This window comes from Microplitis demolitor, chromosome 10 (genome assembly GCF_026212275.2).
Source record: "Microplitis demolitor isolate Queensland-Clemson2020A chromosome 10, iyMicDemo2.1a, whole genome shotgun sequence".
NCBI classification, from domain to species: Eukaryota; Metazoa; Arthropoda; class Insecta; order Hymenoptera; family Braconidae; genus Microplitis; species Microplitis demolitor.
In genome coordinates, this window is record NC_068554.1 from 12184356 (window position 1) to 12201312 (window position 16957).

General features: G+C 33.7%; 2 protein-coding genes across 5 annotated transcripts; both read left to right on the top strand.

Annotated features, from left to right (window-relative positions):
- Positions 1-956: 956 nt before the first annotated feature.
- Positions 957-8635, top strand: LOC106693252 (uncharacterized). 3 transcript variants are annotated; one of them, XR_008404357.1, is made up of 3 exons: positions 957-3312; positions 3376-8122; positions 8462-8635. XR_008404357.1 is itself a non-coding variant. In XM_053742172.1 (2 exons), exons 1-2 carry the CDS (start codon positions 1956-1958, stop codon positions 7308-7310), a joined length of 5292 nt encoding a protein of 1763 aa, XP_053598147.1. In that variant the 5' UTR covers positions 957-1955; the 3' UTR covers positions 7311-8635. The 3 variants fall into 3 exon arrangements, 1 of the variants encoding a protein (XP_053598147.1); XR_008404358.1 differs by having other exon boundaries at positions 3376-7949; XM_053742172.1 differs by having other exon boundaries at positions 3376-8635.
- An 814-nt stretch (positions 8636-9449) lies between these two features.
- Positions 9450-16571, top strand: LOC103574270 (uncharacterized). Of its 2 annotated transcripts, XM_053742173.1 has the most exons (8): positions 9450-9668; positions 13611-14476; positions 14545-14634; positions 14721-15087; positions 15158-15342; positions 15408-15570; positions 15660-15856; positions 16142-16571. In XM_053742173.1, exons 2-8 carry the CDS (start codon positions 14171-14173, stop codon positions 16481-16483), a joined length of 1650 nt encoding a protein of 549 aa, XP_053598148.1. In that variant the 5' UTR covers positions 9450-9668; positions 13611-14170; the 3' UTR covers positions 16484-16571. The 2 variants fall into 2 exon arrangements, with proteins under 2 accessions (XP_053598148.1, XP_008551904.1); XM_008553682.3 differs by lacking the exon at positions 9450-9668 and having other exon boundaries at positions 13318-14476.
- The last annotated feature ends 386 nt before the right edge of the window (positions 16572-16957 follow it).

Below are 16957 nucleotides of genomic sequence, written 5' to 3' on the forward strand. Positions count from 1 at the left end.
CTCGAAGAGCTCGAAAATATATCTACACTAATGTTTTCGAGCTCTTTGAGGTCGAAAACAGCGGGAAGTTTTGGGGCTGGCCCGCAGAGTCAACCGACAGACCGATTTTTTTGTTTGGTTTTATAATTTTTTTCTACTATTTTCATTATGAATTAAAATTTTCCCGGGTACATAGCAGGCGCTCCAGTGCCCCGGGCCGGCCGGTATATATATATATATATATATATATATATATATATACATATATATATATATATATATATATACATATATATATATATATATATATATATATATATATATATATATATTTATATGTATATTCATATTTATTATATATTTATAAATTGGTTTATTACAATTTATGTTATAATTTACTAATGACGAGAGCAGTTGAAATGTGGCCGGAAACCGGAGGATGTCACGTTCACCCAGAAAGATGTCTACATCAACCACCAATCCCAAGATTGGATTGCTTGCATTGGATCAGGATGAGTGAAACATTGAACTTTTTCTCCAACAATTTGAAATCTTATTTTCATAAACATTTATTTATCCATAAAGTCATACCCCCTATACCCGTTCACTACCATATTAGTCGCTCACTTAAACACGGAAAAAAATGATTGACAATAATTGTAGTTCAACTTGTAATTATTTAAGTTATGTTCAACAACTTATGTCGTTTCAATCAGTAAAATTATGATTTTAATGTTTAAACTGCTATAATTAACAGTTAATCGTTGAAATATACTGCTGGAATATTTAAAATTACTACTTAAACCTTAAAAAAATACAAGACACTTGTCAAAAAAAATGCATCTGTAATAATTAGCAGCTGAAACTAGAATAAATGATGTTCAGCTTACGAAAAATGACTTTTTTAAATAACAAAATTAACAAAGTTGTTCAGTCACGACCTTGATTAATTTAAATCAAGCTTCGTGCATTTCCGCTCGGTTCGGGAGAAGCCGAGCTCGCTACTAACTGAAGGTCAGAATAGTGCCGGGTCACTCGCTATTTGGGCCCGGCACATACTATTTCTTACTCAGGATCGTGTCAAGACGTCCTGAGAACCCGCTACAAGCTGACCAATCACAAAATTCGCTTCCTGTTGGCGCGCCTTTAAGCCAATGGGAAAATTCGTTATATGCAGCAAGGCTGCCACGTCGACACCAAGCGTCTCGACGACTCAACGACGCTACCAATTTTCATTCTACAACTATCTGTCTAACCGCTTCGCTCAGAGTTTCTACAACGTGTCTTTGCTACGTGCAACCTCGTGCTTGAACCGCTTCGCTTATTAACTTGTGTGAAACTAAATCAAATCGCTACGCTAAATTATCCTCAATTCTTAGTCAGTAAATCAAGGCTGCTATTTATTGAGAATAAATAAATTATTCTTGTGATAATAAGTTAATTGTTAATTAATTATTATTGAAGTAACCGCTACTGACCACGTGTCAATTTTTATACGTGAATAAAATATCTGAGTTGCATTCGCTATCGCGTATAAATTTATCTAGTTGCATTCGCTATTGTATATATTTCTCATAATTTTAAGGTGTAAATCAGTGTAAATAAATCTATAATTTAATTTATAATAAAATCTGTGTAATTTTTAATTGTTTAACAAAACTCGCCTAAACCAGATCCATTAGTTTTATTCGCTCATTTTACATTTTGGTCCTTCGAGCCGGATTTGGCGAAATTTAAACAATTAAAAATTATTTAAAAAAAAATCAAAAAAAAAATTGTGAGAAAAAAAGTGTAGTGTCAGTTCTGTGTCGTGAAAATCGCTAAGTGCCGTGGGCATTGCTGAGCACTGCTAGAGTGCTGCCCAGGGTGATCTATTTTACACACCGGTGTAAAAAGACTTTTAAAACAGAAAAGATCGAAAACTTAGCGTCGGTTTCACGTCATCGCGTCCATTTTGTGTGCCACGTATTAACAAGATGGCCGCCGAAGCTCAAATTGCTCTTCAAATGCAACGCATCGACACGATGCGCAATATGTCCAACCGCTTGACTGACGCTGTACTCGCTACCCAAGGTGCTGCCGCCATTGACGCTGAACTCGCTATCCTGACGGAGTTGTGGAACCGCTTCAATTCGACTCACGAGAGGCTATACGAAGACGTACCTGAGATCATTACCAACGAATATCATACAGGTAACGCTTATGAAACCGCTAACGTTGCTTATACCTCTCTTAGAGTGAGACTCAGCGCTGCTAGACCCGCTCCAGAACTTGCTCATGAAGTTCAGCCCGCTAATCACGATCAGACCGCTTACTTTGGTGGAGTGCATAAATCTAACCTGCCACAAATCAAGCTGCCAACTTTCCAAGGGTCGTATGACGAGTGGGACTCGTTCAAGGACTTGTTCACGTCTCTCGTCATTAATGAAGATTCGCTAACTGGGTCTCAGAAGATGCATTACCTGAAGACGCAGGTAAAAGGTGAGGCCGCTGCATCACTCGCTAATCTCCAGATCACAGATGACGCTTTCCAACCCGCTTGGGAGTTGCTGAATACTCGCTACACAAATCCACGTCGATTGCTCGATATGCATATCGATGATTTGCTGGATCGCCAACCGCTAACTTCACACTCTGCTGCTGATTTGGACGCACTGTTACTCGCTAACAAAAAATCGCTGGACGCTATCGCTGCATTGGGAATTCCAATTGGTGAGTTGGACCCCTTTTTAATTCGTTTGACTGTTCGCTGCTTGCCTTCAGATCTGAGGGTGGAATGGATGGCTTCGCTTGGGTTATCCAATGAGTTTCCCACTTACCAACAGCTGCACGATATGCTCAAGGCCAAGGTTCGTGCGTGGGAAAACTCAGAGATTGGCGCTAAAATAACCTCAACGCAAGTTAAGAGTACCAGTGAGAGACCACTATCACCAAAGTCTTACGCTAAGTCAGCCGCTACAACCAAACAAGTTAAGTTTGGGAGCAGTAAATCCGCTACTCCTGCTAGATCAACGCCATCTACATCCACCGGTTCCGCTAGCTACGTCGCTTTCACTCCCAAGGAGCGTACGAGTAAACCGGGCATGTGCCCAATCTGCAGGGAGAAGCACTTCGTTCTATTTTGCCCCAGCTACCAGAAGGCGTCGCCACTGAACCGAAGGACGATTGTTCAGCATTACCGCTTATGCTTTAACTGTTTGGGACGCCATCGCTACGCTGACTGCAGGACTAAGCAGAAGTGCCGCCATTGTGATCAGCCACATCACACGTCGACTCATCTTGACGATGGTGCTGCCGCTAAACCAGCACAGGACGCTCCTGTAGCTGACCCAGGTAACAAATAGTTCCAATTTTGGTAACTTTTGTTTTGAATTCGCTAACTTAGTCTGCTTTCAGCTCATTCGCTCAATGTTTTACTCGCTACCGCTATTGTTAAGTTGAATTCGCTAACAGGAAGTACATGTACAGCCCGTGTACTTATTGATCAAGGATCGGAGTTATCCTTTGTGACGCATTCGCTAATCAAGAAGCTGGATATTCAACTCAGTAAAGCAGCTGTACCATTACGTGGAATTGGTAATGTGTCAGCTGGGCATTCGCTTGGGTCATGCAAGATGACGCTGCATTCGCTACACAACAACGCTTCTATTACCATCCAAGCTCATGTGCTTGCTCTATTGACGGTAAACTTACCGTCATTTACGCTAACTAAGAAGAAGAAATGGCCGCATATAACTGGGCTACAACTCGCTGATCCAGACTTCTTGACATCAAGACCTATTGACATCATTCTGGGTGCAGCACCAGCTGCACATATAATCAACGCTAAAATACGAAAAGGAAGTGAAAATGACCCAATCGCTCAGTCAACATCACTTGGTTGGATCATATATGGATCTGTGGACACCGCTACATCAAAATTGACCGCTCATGGTCATCATGTCGCTGTTGATGATCAACTACAAGACTTGTTAACCAAGTTTTGGTACCAAGAAGAGCCACAGACAGAATTCGCTACACGCTATACTGAAGAAGAAGAAGAGTGTGAACAACACTTTGTCAATACACACTACAGACAGTCTGATGGTCGATATGTCGTTCGCTTGCCGCTTAAATCTTCGCCAAGTCAACTGGGTGATTCGCTCAGAGCTGCACAATACGCTTTACTACGTCTTCGCAAACGACTGGAAGCTGATCCAGTCTACAAGAAGTTGTACTTCGACTTCCTGAAGGAGTATGAAGACTTGGGGCACATGAAACGTCTGAAATTAAAGGAATTACCACCGAACAGCTACCTGTTGCCTCATCATGGGGTTCTGAAAGAGCAGAGCACTACCACCAAGCTCAAAGTGGTATTCAATGGGTCCTGGAAAACTACATCTGGCGTATCTGTCAACGAGATACTTCATGTGGGCCCAAAGATCCAAGTTGACATCAGTGATGTACTTATTCGCATTCGGTGCCATCGCTATTTATTCGCTACTGACGTTACAAAAATGTTTCGTCAGATTGCAGTTGACAAGGAAGATCATCATCTACAGTGCATACTCTGGTTTGACGAAGATGACATCCCAATAGTATTTGCACTCGCTACTGTTACTTATGGAACAACATCGGCTCCATATCTCGCTGGAAGAGCACTCTTACAACTCGCTGAAGACGAAGGGAAAAAATTTCCGAAGGCTGTCGAACCGCTAACTAATACACGCTACGTTGACGACATCTATGGAGGTGCAGATGAACTCGCTGAGGCAATCCAAGTTGCTCTCGACACAAAAAATATGTGCGCCACAGGATGTTTTCCGCTTGCCAAGTGGGCAAGTAATTCAACTGAATTACTTTCTCAAGTCGCTCCAAGTGAAACCCAAGAAGATACACCAAGAGAGCTTGGGGATACTACAGTAAAAGTGCTCGGGCTAACCTGGAATTCAACACAGGATAAATTCCAGTTCGGATATTCGCTTCCAGAAGCATCACCAACAACTAAACGCACAATTTTATCTGAAATTGCTCGCTTGTTTGACCCACTGGGTTTCTTGGCACCGATTATCGTGAGAGCCAAGATGTTCATGCAGAAGCTCTGGCTGCAGAACTTTGACTGGGATGCTACGCTATCACCGTCGCTTCTTCAAGAATGGAATTTGTTTCGAGATGAACTACATCAGATCTCGAAGATTCAGATACCTCGCTGGAATCATGTTAAAAATGGTGTATCAATTGAATTACATGGATTCTCTGACGCTTCACAACTCGCTATGGCTGCTGTAGTTTATCTAAAAGTTACTGACGCTACTGGAAGCTCCAATATCTCGCTAGTGTGTGCCAAAACACAAGTTGCACCACTGAAGCCTATAACTATACCAAGAATGGAGCTCAATGCCGCTGTCTTACTCGCTCAACTGATACTCTACGTCAAGAAGGTTTTGAAACTTGAAAACGTTCCAGTTTTCATGTGGACAGACTCCGCTGTATCCTTAACGTGGATACGAAACAACCCAGCTAGATGGAAAGTCTACATTCGCAACAGAGTTACCAAGATTCAAGAATCGCTACCAAGTGTCAACTGGGATTTTGTTCCTGGAAAACTTAACCCAGCTGACTGCGCTTCAAGAGGTTTAACAGCAGCCAAACTAGAACAGCATTCGCTATGGTGGACGGGACCAAAGTGGCTCAGTCAATCAAAAGATAACTGGCCATCTTTTGATATCCCTACGCAGACGGTATCACATCTTGAAGAACGTCCAGGTCTGGTTTTTACCATCTTCAAGGCAGATTCACACCCGCTATACATGCTACTAGAAAAATTCTCTAAGTTGTCACCTTTACTTCGCACGCTTGGAATCTGTCTTCGTGCCATCGCTAAATTTAAAAAAGTGCCACAGTCCACACTGGACACACCACTCTCTACAGTTGACCTGGAACTCGCTAAGACTTTGCTGATCAAGTATACTCAAAGTCAGTACTATTCGCAAGAGCTGAAACTATTGAAGGATGGTGATTCTCTACACCGAAGTCATCATCTCGCTAAATTGATTCCCTACGTCGACTACAACGGAGTACTCAGAGTTGGCGGTCGCTTGAAGAATTCGCTGCTGGATGATGAACAGAAAAATCCAGCTATTTTACCAAGGTCATCACGCTTAAGTACGCTATTGATAGATCATTCGCATCGAAGAACATACCATGGGGGAACTCAATTGACTCTCGCTGATCTACGGAGATCTGTCTGGATAGAAGGTGGTCGAGTTCCAGTCAGATCACACATTCTTCGCTGCGTCGTGTGCACGAGACATAGAGGTGTTCGCGCACAACAATTAATGGGACAATTGCCATCCGCTCGTGTAAGACCATCTAAAGCATTCTTACACACTGGAATAGACTACGCTGGGCCAGTAACACTGAAGACTTTCCAAGGTCGAGGTGCCAAAACCTATAAAGGATGGATCGCTGTGTTTGTATGTCTCGCTACGTCCGCTATACATATTGAAATTGTCACCGATTACTCTACTGACGCTTTCGTCGCAGCATTTAGAAGATTCACTAGACGAAGAGGCGCCTGCAGTATCCTATACTCGGACTGTGGTACAAATTTTGTAGGAGCAGACGCCACGCTAAAGAAAGAATTCGCAGCAGGATCGAGACAGCTAAAAGAACTTCAGTATTTACTCGCTACAGATGGCACAGACTGGAAGTTCAACCCACCAAGTGCTCCCCACTTTGGTGGCAAGTGGGAAGCAGCCGTAAAGTCAATCAAGTTCCATCTCATACGAACTATTGGTGAATCGCTATTGACTTACGACCAACTCGCTACAGTCTTAACACAAATTGAGGCTGTGTTAAATTCAAGACCGATCGCTCCGCTATCTGAAGATCCTGCAGATTTAACCGCTCTAACTCCTGGACATTTTCTCATCGGTGAACCACTAATCGCCGTACCTGGGCCCTCGCTACTGGAAAATAATTCAGCTACGTTGTCACGCTGGCAACAATTACAACAAATGTTCCAGAGATTTTGGAGTAGATGGTCATCAGAGTACCTGCAACGTCATCAATCTATTTCGAAGTGGCATAATCCGCAAAACAACATCAAAGTGGGTTCATTAGTCTTGTTGACTGATGAAAGATTCCCACCATCAAAATGGCCGCTTGCTCGAGTACTCGCATTACATCCAGGCAGAGATGGCCTGACTCGAGTAGTCACGCTGAAGACCGCTACCACGGAACTTGTACGACCAATCGCTAAGCTGTGTGTACTACCAGTGCACTCTCCAGAAGACAATCCAGTCGACACAGTCGCCAGCGCTGGGGAGAATGTTCAGTCACGACCTTGATTAATTTAAATCAAGCTTCGTGCATTTCCGCTCGGTTCGGGAGAAGCCGAGCTCGCTACTAACTGAAGGTCAGAATAGTGCCGGGTCACTCGCTATTTGGGCCCGGCACATACTATTTCTTACTCAGGATCGTGTCAAGACGTCCTGAGAACCCGCTACAAGCTGACCAATCACAAAATTCGCTTCCTGTTGGCGCGCCTTTAAGCCAATGGGAAAATTCGTTATATGCAGCAAGGCTGCCACGTCGACACCAAGCGTCTCGACGACTCAACGACGCTACCAATTTTCATTCTACAACTATCTGTCTAACCGCTTCGCTCAGAGTTTCTACAACGTGTCTTTGCTACGTGCAACCTCGTGCTTGAACCGCTTCGCTTATTAACTTGTGTGAAACTAAATCAAATCGCTACGCTAAATTATCCTCAATTCTTAGTCAGTAAATCAAGGCTGCTATTTATTGAGAATAAATAAATTATTCTTGTGATAATAAGTTAATTGTTAATTAATTATTATTGAAGTAACCGCTACTGACCACGTGTCAATTTTTATACGTGAATAAAATATCTGAGTTGCATTCGCTATCGCGTATAAATTTATCTAGTTGCATTCGCTATTGTATATATTTCTCATAATTTTAAGGTGTAAATCAGTGTAAATAAATCTATAATTTAATTTATAATAAAATCTGTGTAATTTTTAATTGTTTAACAAAACTCGCCTAAACCAGATCCATTAGTTTTATTCGCTCATTTTACAAAAGTATTAGTTTAATATTTATAATGAAAACTTTAATGTTTAATATTGTTTAAACGGTAATTTTTAAAAATTGAGTTACACATATTTTATTAATTCTCAGCAGATTAAATTAATGAAATAAATTCGAATAAATAACCCTTAGAACGTATTTATTATTAATGTAAATGATAAATATTTTCACTCAAGTTTACTAAAATTTACGAAGCAAAAATATAAACTTTATGTAGTATATGAAAATACACTTTATATTTATTGAATATCTCCGATCAGTAAAAAGTGTAGTTCAATCTCAGCACTTTTTACTATTTGACTTAGTATATTGTCACGTTATTATATGAATCATTGCCGTTTGCCCTTAACAATTGGTTCGAACGTGTTTTTTTTCGTTTCTTTAGTTTACTGCGCAGCTACTTAAATTTCTTTTGTTTGAGTCTTGGCTTGCAACAACGCGGATGAGTTTTACCAGCGAATTTGTGCGATCAGTTATGAGCAGTAGTTAGTAGTGAAACAAAAACATTTTTGTGGTGAAATAAAAAAATAATATATATACCGGAGAATAATTTAAACAGGTGAGCAATTAATTTAAATAGTATAAAAATAAATCATAAAAAATACATATAAAATTAAGTGTAAGTATATATATACTGATTATAATTTAACATTTCCATCCTATATATGCCTACTCTGATTAAAAAAAAGTATTGAGACAAAGGAAAAAGTATTAAAAAGTATTGAATTGACGATGAAACCAATATATTTGAGTACTTTTTTTAACCAGGGTAATTATAACTCAACTGTCTTTGTTTCTGATGTTTATTTAATTCATAATGGTTTCGCATTCTCGAAGACTACGATTATACTCACATACACATACATGATGTTTACATAAATTTTTCTCTATTGTTTTTAACACTTTTTCATTATTTTTTTTCATAATACTTCTTTGTTAAATAGACAATCATAGTTGTATTGTATTTTTTTTTAATTATTTAGCAAGAATTGCAAATAAAATTAGGTAACAAATTTTGAATTTTTATTTGTGTTAAATGATTTAAACTATGCATTATATTTTTCATTTTCTAATTTCGTTCTTATATTATTTACCACTCCTACAGTAAAAAAAAAAAAAATGATGGACCAGTTTGAGATAAATTATAATAACCCTAATGCAAATGTTACGCAGGTATTTGAAGATTCAGCGATTTCAACTGAAGAAAGTAACGTAGGTTCTTTCTTTATCTTTATGTTTGTTTCTTCCATTTTATAATAAAAAATTGATCATCTACTCATATGACTGCGTAAATTAAAAGTTGTGAAATTAATTATCAATTAAAAATTTTTAGATTTCTGCAAGAGCATATTATGAATTAGGTCCAGTTGTTTCTTCCCTTACGACCTTCAACCCACACTGGAAACACTCTGAAATCATAGTCAGAATGTGAACATTCTAAATCCAGTATGTTTCCAGAGTGGTTTTGTGCCCTTTTTTCAGAGTGTAACCAAAGTGGTTTCAGAATTAATCCAGAGTAGATCAAAGTGTTTCCAGAAAGGAACCAACGTGAATGCAGAATAAAATCGAAGTGTTTTCAGAATGGACCCAAAGTAAGTCCAGAATGATATCAAATTTTTTTCAAAATGGGCTCAAAATGGGTGCAGGATGAAATCAGAGTGTTTTCAGAATGAACCCAGAGTCGATAAAATTCAAATATTAAGGAATAATAAAAAGTTGGTACTTTCTAAACACATAAATCAATAATAATCTAGAGAACAAATATTTTTATCCTGATTTTTTAATCAACTATGCTTTTGTTAATTAGTTAATTTTACTTGTTGAAAGTTTACATAAAAACCCTGATTATTTCTAAATTAAAAACTCCGGATTTTTTTTATACTTCTTGGAACTATTCTTGAAAGGCTTTAGAATAGATCGCCGTTAGAAAAATTAAAAAATTTCGATTTTTTACTTCTTTATTAACAATCTAAAAAATTGAAAAATAAAAAACGTAAATAGAGGAATCAGTAAAATTTATTTATTTTTTTTTTTGTTTTTTTTTTTTTTTATTATTAAAAGCTACATAACAATAATTGAAAAAAAAATTTACTTGCATAGTTTAAATAATTTTTTTAAATAAATGCATTGTTAATAAGATTTAATAAAATTTTTTTTTGAAAAAAAAAAAAAAAAAAAAAAAAAAAACGCTTAATGAAAATAACGATTTTTAAGAAAAAAATTGTCTCTTAAAAAAATTTTTTTATTGCTAAACAGTGCATTTGCTAACTAACAATTTCTTTTTTTTACTCAATATTAATATTAAGCAACCATAATTTTTTTTAAAATCATCATTTATCATGTTCTCTTATATTAGAAAAAAAAATTTCTTCATTCATTTACTATTTGTTTCGTACGCAAACAATTTGTTATAAACAAATAAATTTTTACGCAATATGTTTTTGTAAATACTAAAAACAACTATGCGTTTTTTTTTTGTGGAACAATTTTTTTTTTTTATTTTTGATATGAGTTTTTAAATTATTGTACACTTGGACTTGTCGCTATCTTCCTGTTTTTCTTCATTGTTATTAAAATAACTTATTGAAGATACGACTACAACACTTCAAGTCTTTTTTATTCTCCATTAATCATTTAACAAATTGAACTTTTAATTAAAGCTCTGAGTTAATTGCTTAATGAATTATGAATAAAAGTAATTTTTATAAATACTTTGTTATAAATATAAAAAAATTGTAAATTAGCAAATTTGCTTTTTGGCAATAAAAAAAATTTTTTATACTGAGAGAAAAAAGTGCATATTTTCAAGTAAAAATACTTGATCCAAGTATTTTAGATACTTAAATAGTGTCAAGTAAATAATTTCTTAATTCTAGTTAAAATACTTGTGAAATCTATTAATACTAAAAACTTATGCTTAGTTAAAAAAATACTAATGTTAAATAATAGAAAATTGAAATTTAGAATTTAAAATACTTGAAAAAAGTGATTAAAAACATTTAATCTAGTAATTGAAATAGTCCAATTAAATAATAAAAATTCAGATCTAGTAGTTTAAATACTCAAGTTCAATAATTAAAAATTGAAGATTAGTATTTAAAATAATCGTGATTAGTATTTAAAAATTTTAATTTAGCATTTAAAATACTTAAATTTAATAATTATAAGTTTTCATTTATTACTTAGAACAGTGAAGTAAAATAATAAAAAAATTTCATTTAGTATTTGAACAACTCAAGTTCAATAATTCAAAATTCATATTTTGTAATTAAAATACTTAAGTATAATAATTGACTATTCTCATTCAGTATGTAAAATATCCAAATTCAAAAGGTAAACATGTATATTTAGTATTTAAAAATAGTCCGTTTGGATGCTTCTTCGGAATCCTCTGCGCTGTTGGATATGCCTGAGAATCATTCCAAAAATGTACTCACGGGTATTTTCCCCTAGGGTACTTGTACTCTTTAACTAGGATATTATCCTGAGGTGAGTAGTTGACAACGCGACTTTTTACTTCTTTGAGCGGAGCTTATCACTTCTATTCTAACTGTCCAATTAGGAAAATGTTGCAGCGCTCTTCTGCGCCTAGCGGTGATTCTTGGTACTAATTTTTTCTGTTGCACTCTGCGTCTCTGCACTTTATTATTTTCACTCACCTTATTTTTTCTCTCTCTTTATTTATTACAATTTTTTATTTTTTGTTTTTTACACGGATTATATTTTTTGTGTTTATTTGTTTTTTTTTTTTTAATAATTTTTTTTTTTTTTTATAAATGTAAATGTTGTGACTCAAGCTCTTCCGATTGCCACCTCAACCATCCAAATCAATTCATTAGTTAAAAAGTTACAAAGAGTTTACACACACACACACACACACACACACACACACACACACACACACACACACACACACACACACACACACACACACATCATTCTGAAAATAGTCAGAATAGCTTCCTAAGGACCTCAAAAGTCAACATCTGATAAAAACTCGATATTCGAAAATCGGGATGAAAACATAACTTCCCGAATTTTCGAAAATTAATAATTTTCTTAGCGGGAAATTAAAAATACTTGAAAAAAATTTTTTTTTCTCTCAGTGTATGAAACGATTTTTTTTCAAAAATCGTTATTTTCATTAAGAATTTTTTTCTCAAAAAAAATTGTATTAAATCTTATTAACAATGCATTTGTTTATAACAATTATTTAAACAATGCAAGTAAAAATTTTTTAGAAATTATTGTTGTGTAGCTTTTAGCAATAAAAAAAAAAAAATAATCAAAAAAATAAAATTTCTTGATTGCTTTATTTACGTTTATTATTTTTCAATGCTTTAGATTTTTAATAAAGAAGTAAAAAATCGAAATTTTTTAATTTTTCTAATGGCGATCTTTTCTAAACCCTTTCAAGAATAGCTCCGAGCAGTAAAAAAAACCCGGGGTTTTTTGTTTAGAAATAATCAGCGTTTTTATGTGAGCTTTCAACAAGTAAAAATTAATTATTAATTATTCAATTAGTTAATCATTTAATCTGTTTTTGATCTGTTGTTTTAAAAAACAATTGCGTTACGGGTAGACAAAACTAGATTAATTCTTGATCTTCAAAAAATTTTAGTCCTGAAAATTTGCAAGGATTGAACTAGATTATATCATGGACTTGTAATATTTTTATTTATTGTTAATATTTATAAAAAATATATTAAGTTACAAAATCGATTATGTTTTACTTACAATTTATTTAGTGTCTTTTGTTTAAAAATGTCGTCAGTTGATGAAAGTTTTTACAGCTTTATGTTTTAGCTGTCTTATTAACTGAATATTCATAGCATTGAATAAAAGTAATAAAATAACTCTTAAAATATTAAGAAATTTCCCTTATTTACTGAATAAAATCGAAAATATTATGGCATTAGAAATTATCAAAATATTTGTGACATCTTATTTCGGAAGCGCATTACCCTGCTTAAAAAATCCGATAGATTCTTATAGCCAAGGTATAAGGCCCTATACTTAACTATAGCACTTCTCATAGAACTTATTCATTCTTATAAAATGTCTATGGGAATTTATAAGAAACTATTGGATTCTATAAGATTTTCTAAACAGGGTAGCATGTTTTAATTATCAAGAAAATTAAAATAAATTTATGCATCTATATTATTATTATTATTATTATTATTATTATTATTATTATTATTATTATTATTATTATTATTATTATTTATATTTGTAAAAAGTCCTGTTTTTGATCTAAAAGCTATTAAAAATAGACTAAAAATTATAGTCTATAAAGTCTGTTTTTGTTTTTAAAAACAATTGAACACAGACCATGAATTCTGTTAAAAAAGTCTGTTTTTAGTCTAAACCTGATTTAAAACAGACTAAATATTATACGAAAATAAGTCTGATATTGGCCTGAATAAGGAATAGTATGGGCAAAAACAGATTAAATTCTTATATAAAAAAATACGATTTATAAACTTAAATTAAAGAAAAAATATTTGAATTTATCATTTATTTTAAAACAGATCTAACTTTCTGACCCGGGTTTTAATGTGAAAGACTTAAGAGAAAAATTTGCTGGGACAAGATATATGTGGAGGAGGAGAAAGTCACCGGTGCTAAGCAGTAGTGGAAGTAGTTCAGTGTTCGCCACTAGATCACGCCCAACCTATTATTGTCCTGTCCCTGGTTATATAAGTATTTCAGAGTTATTATATTCTATACTTGAAAACAATTCTGGCACGGGTACTTCTCTGTTATTTGACAGAATGACAAGTGCCTGTTTCGATGGTCATATAGTAGATGCTGTATAACATTGTGACAGCAATGTCAAATATTTTTGTTTTCTTGAAAAAATTGTTTTTACAATCCAGAAACATAAAATATATTTTAGATAATGACAAAAATTGATTCTTGTATCCAATAAATTCTGTTCAATATTTTAAAAATAATATATTTCGGCAATTTTTTTTTTTTTTTTTTTTCAGTATTTACTTACTCTGAATATTCTCTGGTTTGAGTATGTATTCACTCTGATCCCACTCTGGAAATATTCTGGAAACACTCTGGTATCAGTTTGTATTCAATGTGGATGCATAACGGTGTCAGTATGTATCCACTCTGGATACTTTCTGGAAACACTTTGGATTCGCTCCATATCCGCTCTGGAAATATTCTGGGTTCACTCTCAGAAAAGGGCACAAAACCGTTCTGGAAATACTCTGGAGTCCGTATGGTTGCATCGTGTTACCAGAATATTTCCAGAGTGTTTTTAGACTGGGTTGAAAGTCGTAAGGGTTTGAACCTGCCACAAAATTTATTAGCAATCACTGATATAACTCAACCTGGTTCATCAAAAAATACGATTTCATTGGTTGAAACCTGTAACGAGGTAAGTAATGTTTCAATTTAAGGACTCGTTAAATTTCATTCGTAATACATATATTTTTTGTATTTTAGATCAATAGTTCAGTTAATCCAGTTCCAATTTCTGACAACTCATTTAATTTATTAAATTATTTACATAATGATAGCTATGATGAGAACCAGGTTTGCTAAAATTTGTTAAAAATTTCTTTGATCTAATTTAATTAAATTTTTTTTTTTTTTTTTATAAAATAACCAAAATTTTTCAGGAACCAGAATTGCTGAAAAAGCTTAAATCTCACCCGCACGGATTAAACATTTTAAACTGTTACAAGCTCAATAAAACGCTAACAAAACCCACTCGAAATTTGCTGGGACGACTAATTATTCAAAAAGAGCATGAAGGTAAAAACTCAATTGAAAATCTCCCATCATTTCGATACCAAGAATTAGCTAAACAAATAAGTGAATTGTTTAGTAGTGAACTACCAAACACCTTTTATACACCACATGTAGCAATTGGTGGTGGGGTAGTCCAACCGGCACGTGGTATATTACTATCATGTAATAATTATTTGCGAAAACAGTACATGAAGCAAAGTACTTTAACAACTGTATTCTTAGAAAAATCTACAGGTCAGAATTCAACTTTATTATAATTATATAGTAATTAAAAATATTATTATTGCTATAATTATTTATATAGATGTTACGAACAACGTCCCTTCTGACAGCATACAATTTTTAAAAACCTATATTGATCCTTGGAAAAGTGTAATTGATCATTGGATTACAAGTTATGATGAAAGACAAAAAGACCTTTTAAATTGTTCAATCAACAGTTACTTCATCAAATTTCCTTGTTTAAAACAAGCCAATGGATATACTTTGGTAAATAATTAATTTTTTTATCTTATAGTAATATATTTTAACCAGATAAATTTATATTTTATTAGCTTGAATTGGATTTTGATTTAAAATATCCTGATAAAAAAAATGCATTTAAAGAAAATTGGCCTTTCGTCCGTAATCAACTGAAGCATTTATTTACTAGATCCAGAAGACCATCAGATCCAGACTTACTAGCTTTGTCTTTACAATTAAATAGTCTTAAAGATGGTTAGTTAATACAAATTTTATTTTACACAATTTTTAGAGTTAAAAAACTTGTTATTCTATAATTAATATATAAAATTATTGTGAAACAGATGCTCTAGATTTAGCAATACTTTTAATTCTTTCGGCTGTTTTTCCAAAACCACGATTTATTGCAAAGCAAACTGATCTGAGTACATCTCACAAGAGGAAAAGATGTAAAACAAATCAATCGACTTCAACAGTTGTTGAGAAAAGGTGGAATCCTACAAAGTCTGAAGCCCGTGAAGGATTTTTTTTTCATGTTCAGGTTTGTGTTATTTCATTTTAATGGTACTGAAGTTAGGCGACGTCTAGTAATTTTTTGATTTTATTTTTTTAACGATAAATTATTAAAATAAAAATCTTTGAAAAAATTGCACCTGTAGTTTTTTAAATTTTCTACAGGTGCATATTTTTATTTTTTATTTTTTCTAATTGATTTATTAAAAAAAAAAATCTGAAAATTGTTAATTGTCTGTTAACTTCAGGATCATTCATTTTACCGTAAATTTTTATTAAAAAAAAATTAATTATTAATGATTCTTCCATACAGACATCTAATGACGTATTGACCAGTTGGAAAAGATTGCAGAATACTTTGGAAACCTACGGCCTGCCACTTCAACCGAGACCTATTGTTGTAGGGTCTATTGAAAATATCATTTCATATCATTTATTTATTGATGAAGTACAATATAATTTTCAATCAAGTATTGAAGTTTTGGAAGTAGCATTCAAATCATATTATTCTTTGAATGCACATTATCCACCAGAAGCTAAGGCTGTATGGCAGTTCATAGAATTAGCGTTATTTAAACTTGAAGAAAAACAAAAACTTTCAGTTCCAGTTGCTGTAACCTCTTTGATTGGTGAGCTCAGTATTAATTTCAACTAGAGCTCTTTATTTTATTTGTCTTAATTTATATTTTATACTTTATAATTTTTATATTTTTAATATTTTAAGTAATTTATTAAGATGTCATATGTATGTTCATGTTCAAAAATATTCACTCTAGATGTTGCGTTTAGTAATCATGTTCTTTATGAACACTCAAACAATAATTCATTAACATCATTTCAATGTATAGGCACTTGCACTCGCAAGTTTGATAATATAAAAAACTTTCGAAAACATTTAAAACAAAAACATTCTAATGACATTAAACAAATAAGTAATGAAGACGATAAGCTAGATACAAATATTGTTACTCAGAGTAAAGACAATTTTATTGATAATGATAATATATTGTGTACTAACGATTCCAGTTCTCAAGATCCTCAAAATTTTAATAAGTCTAATTATAATAATTTTATTAAAGAAAATTTTTCACTTTGTAAAAGCTTAGATAAAGTACATTTTAAACCACCT

Coding starts and splice junctions, on each gene's coding strand:
- LOC103574270 (XM_053742173.1), top strand. CDS start 14,171: ATGTGGATGCATAACGGTGTCAGTATGTATCCACTCTGGATACTTTCT. Junction 15,088..15,157: donor ATTCTTAGAAAAATCTACAG/GTCAGAATTCAA, acceptor TTATTTATATAG/ATGTTACGAACAACGTCCCT. Junction 15,571..15,659: donor ATTAAATAGTCTTAAAGATG/GTTAGTTAATAC, acceptor ATTGTGAAACAG/ATGCTCTAGATTTAGCAATA.
- LOC106693252 (XM_053742172.1), top strand. CDS start 1,956: ATGGCCGCCGAAGCTCAAATTGCTCTTCAAATGCAACGCATCGACACG. Junction 3,313..3,375: donor CGCTCCTGTAGCTGACCCAG/GTAACAAATAGT, acceptor GTCTGCTTTCAG/CTCATTCGCTCAATGTTTTA.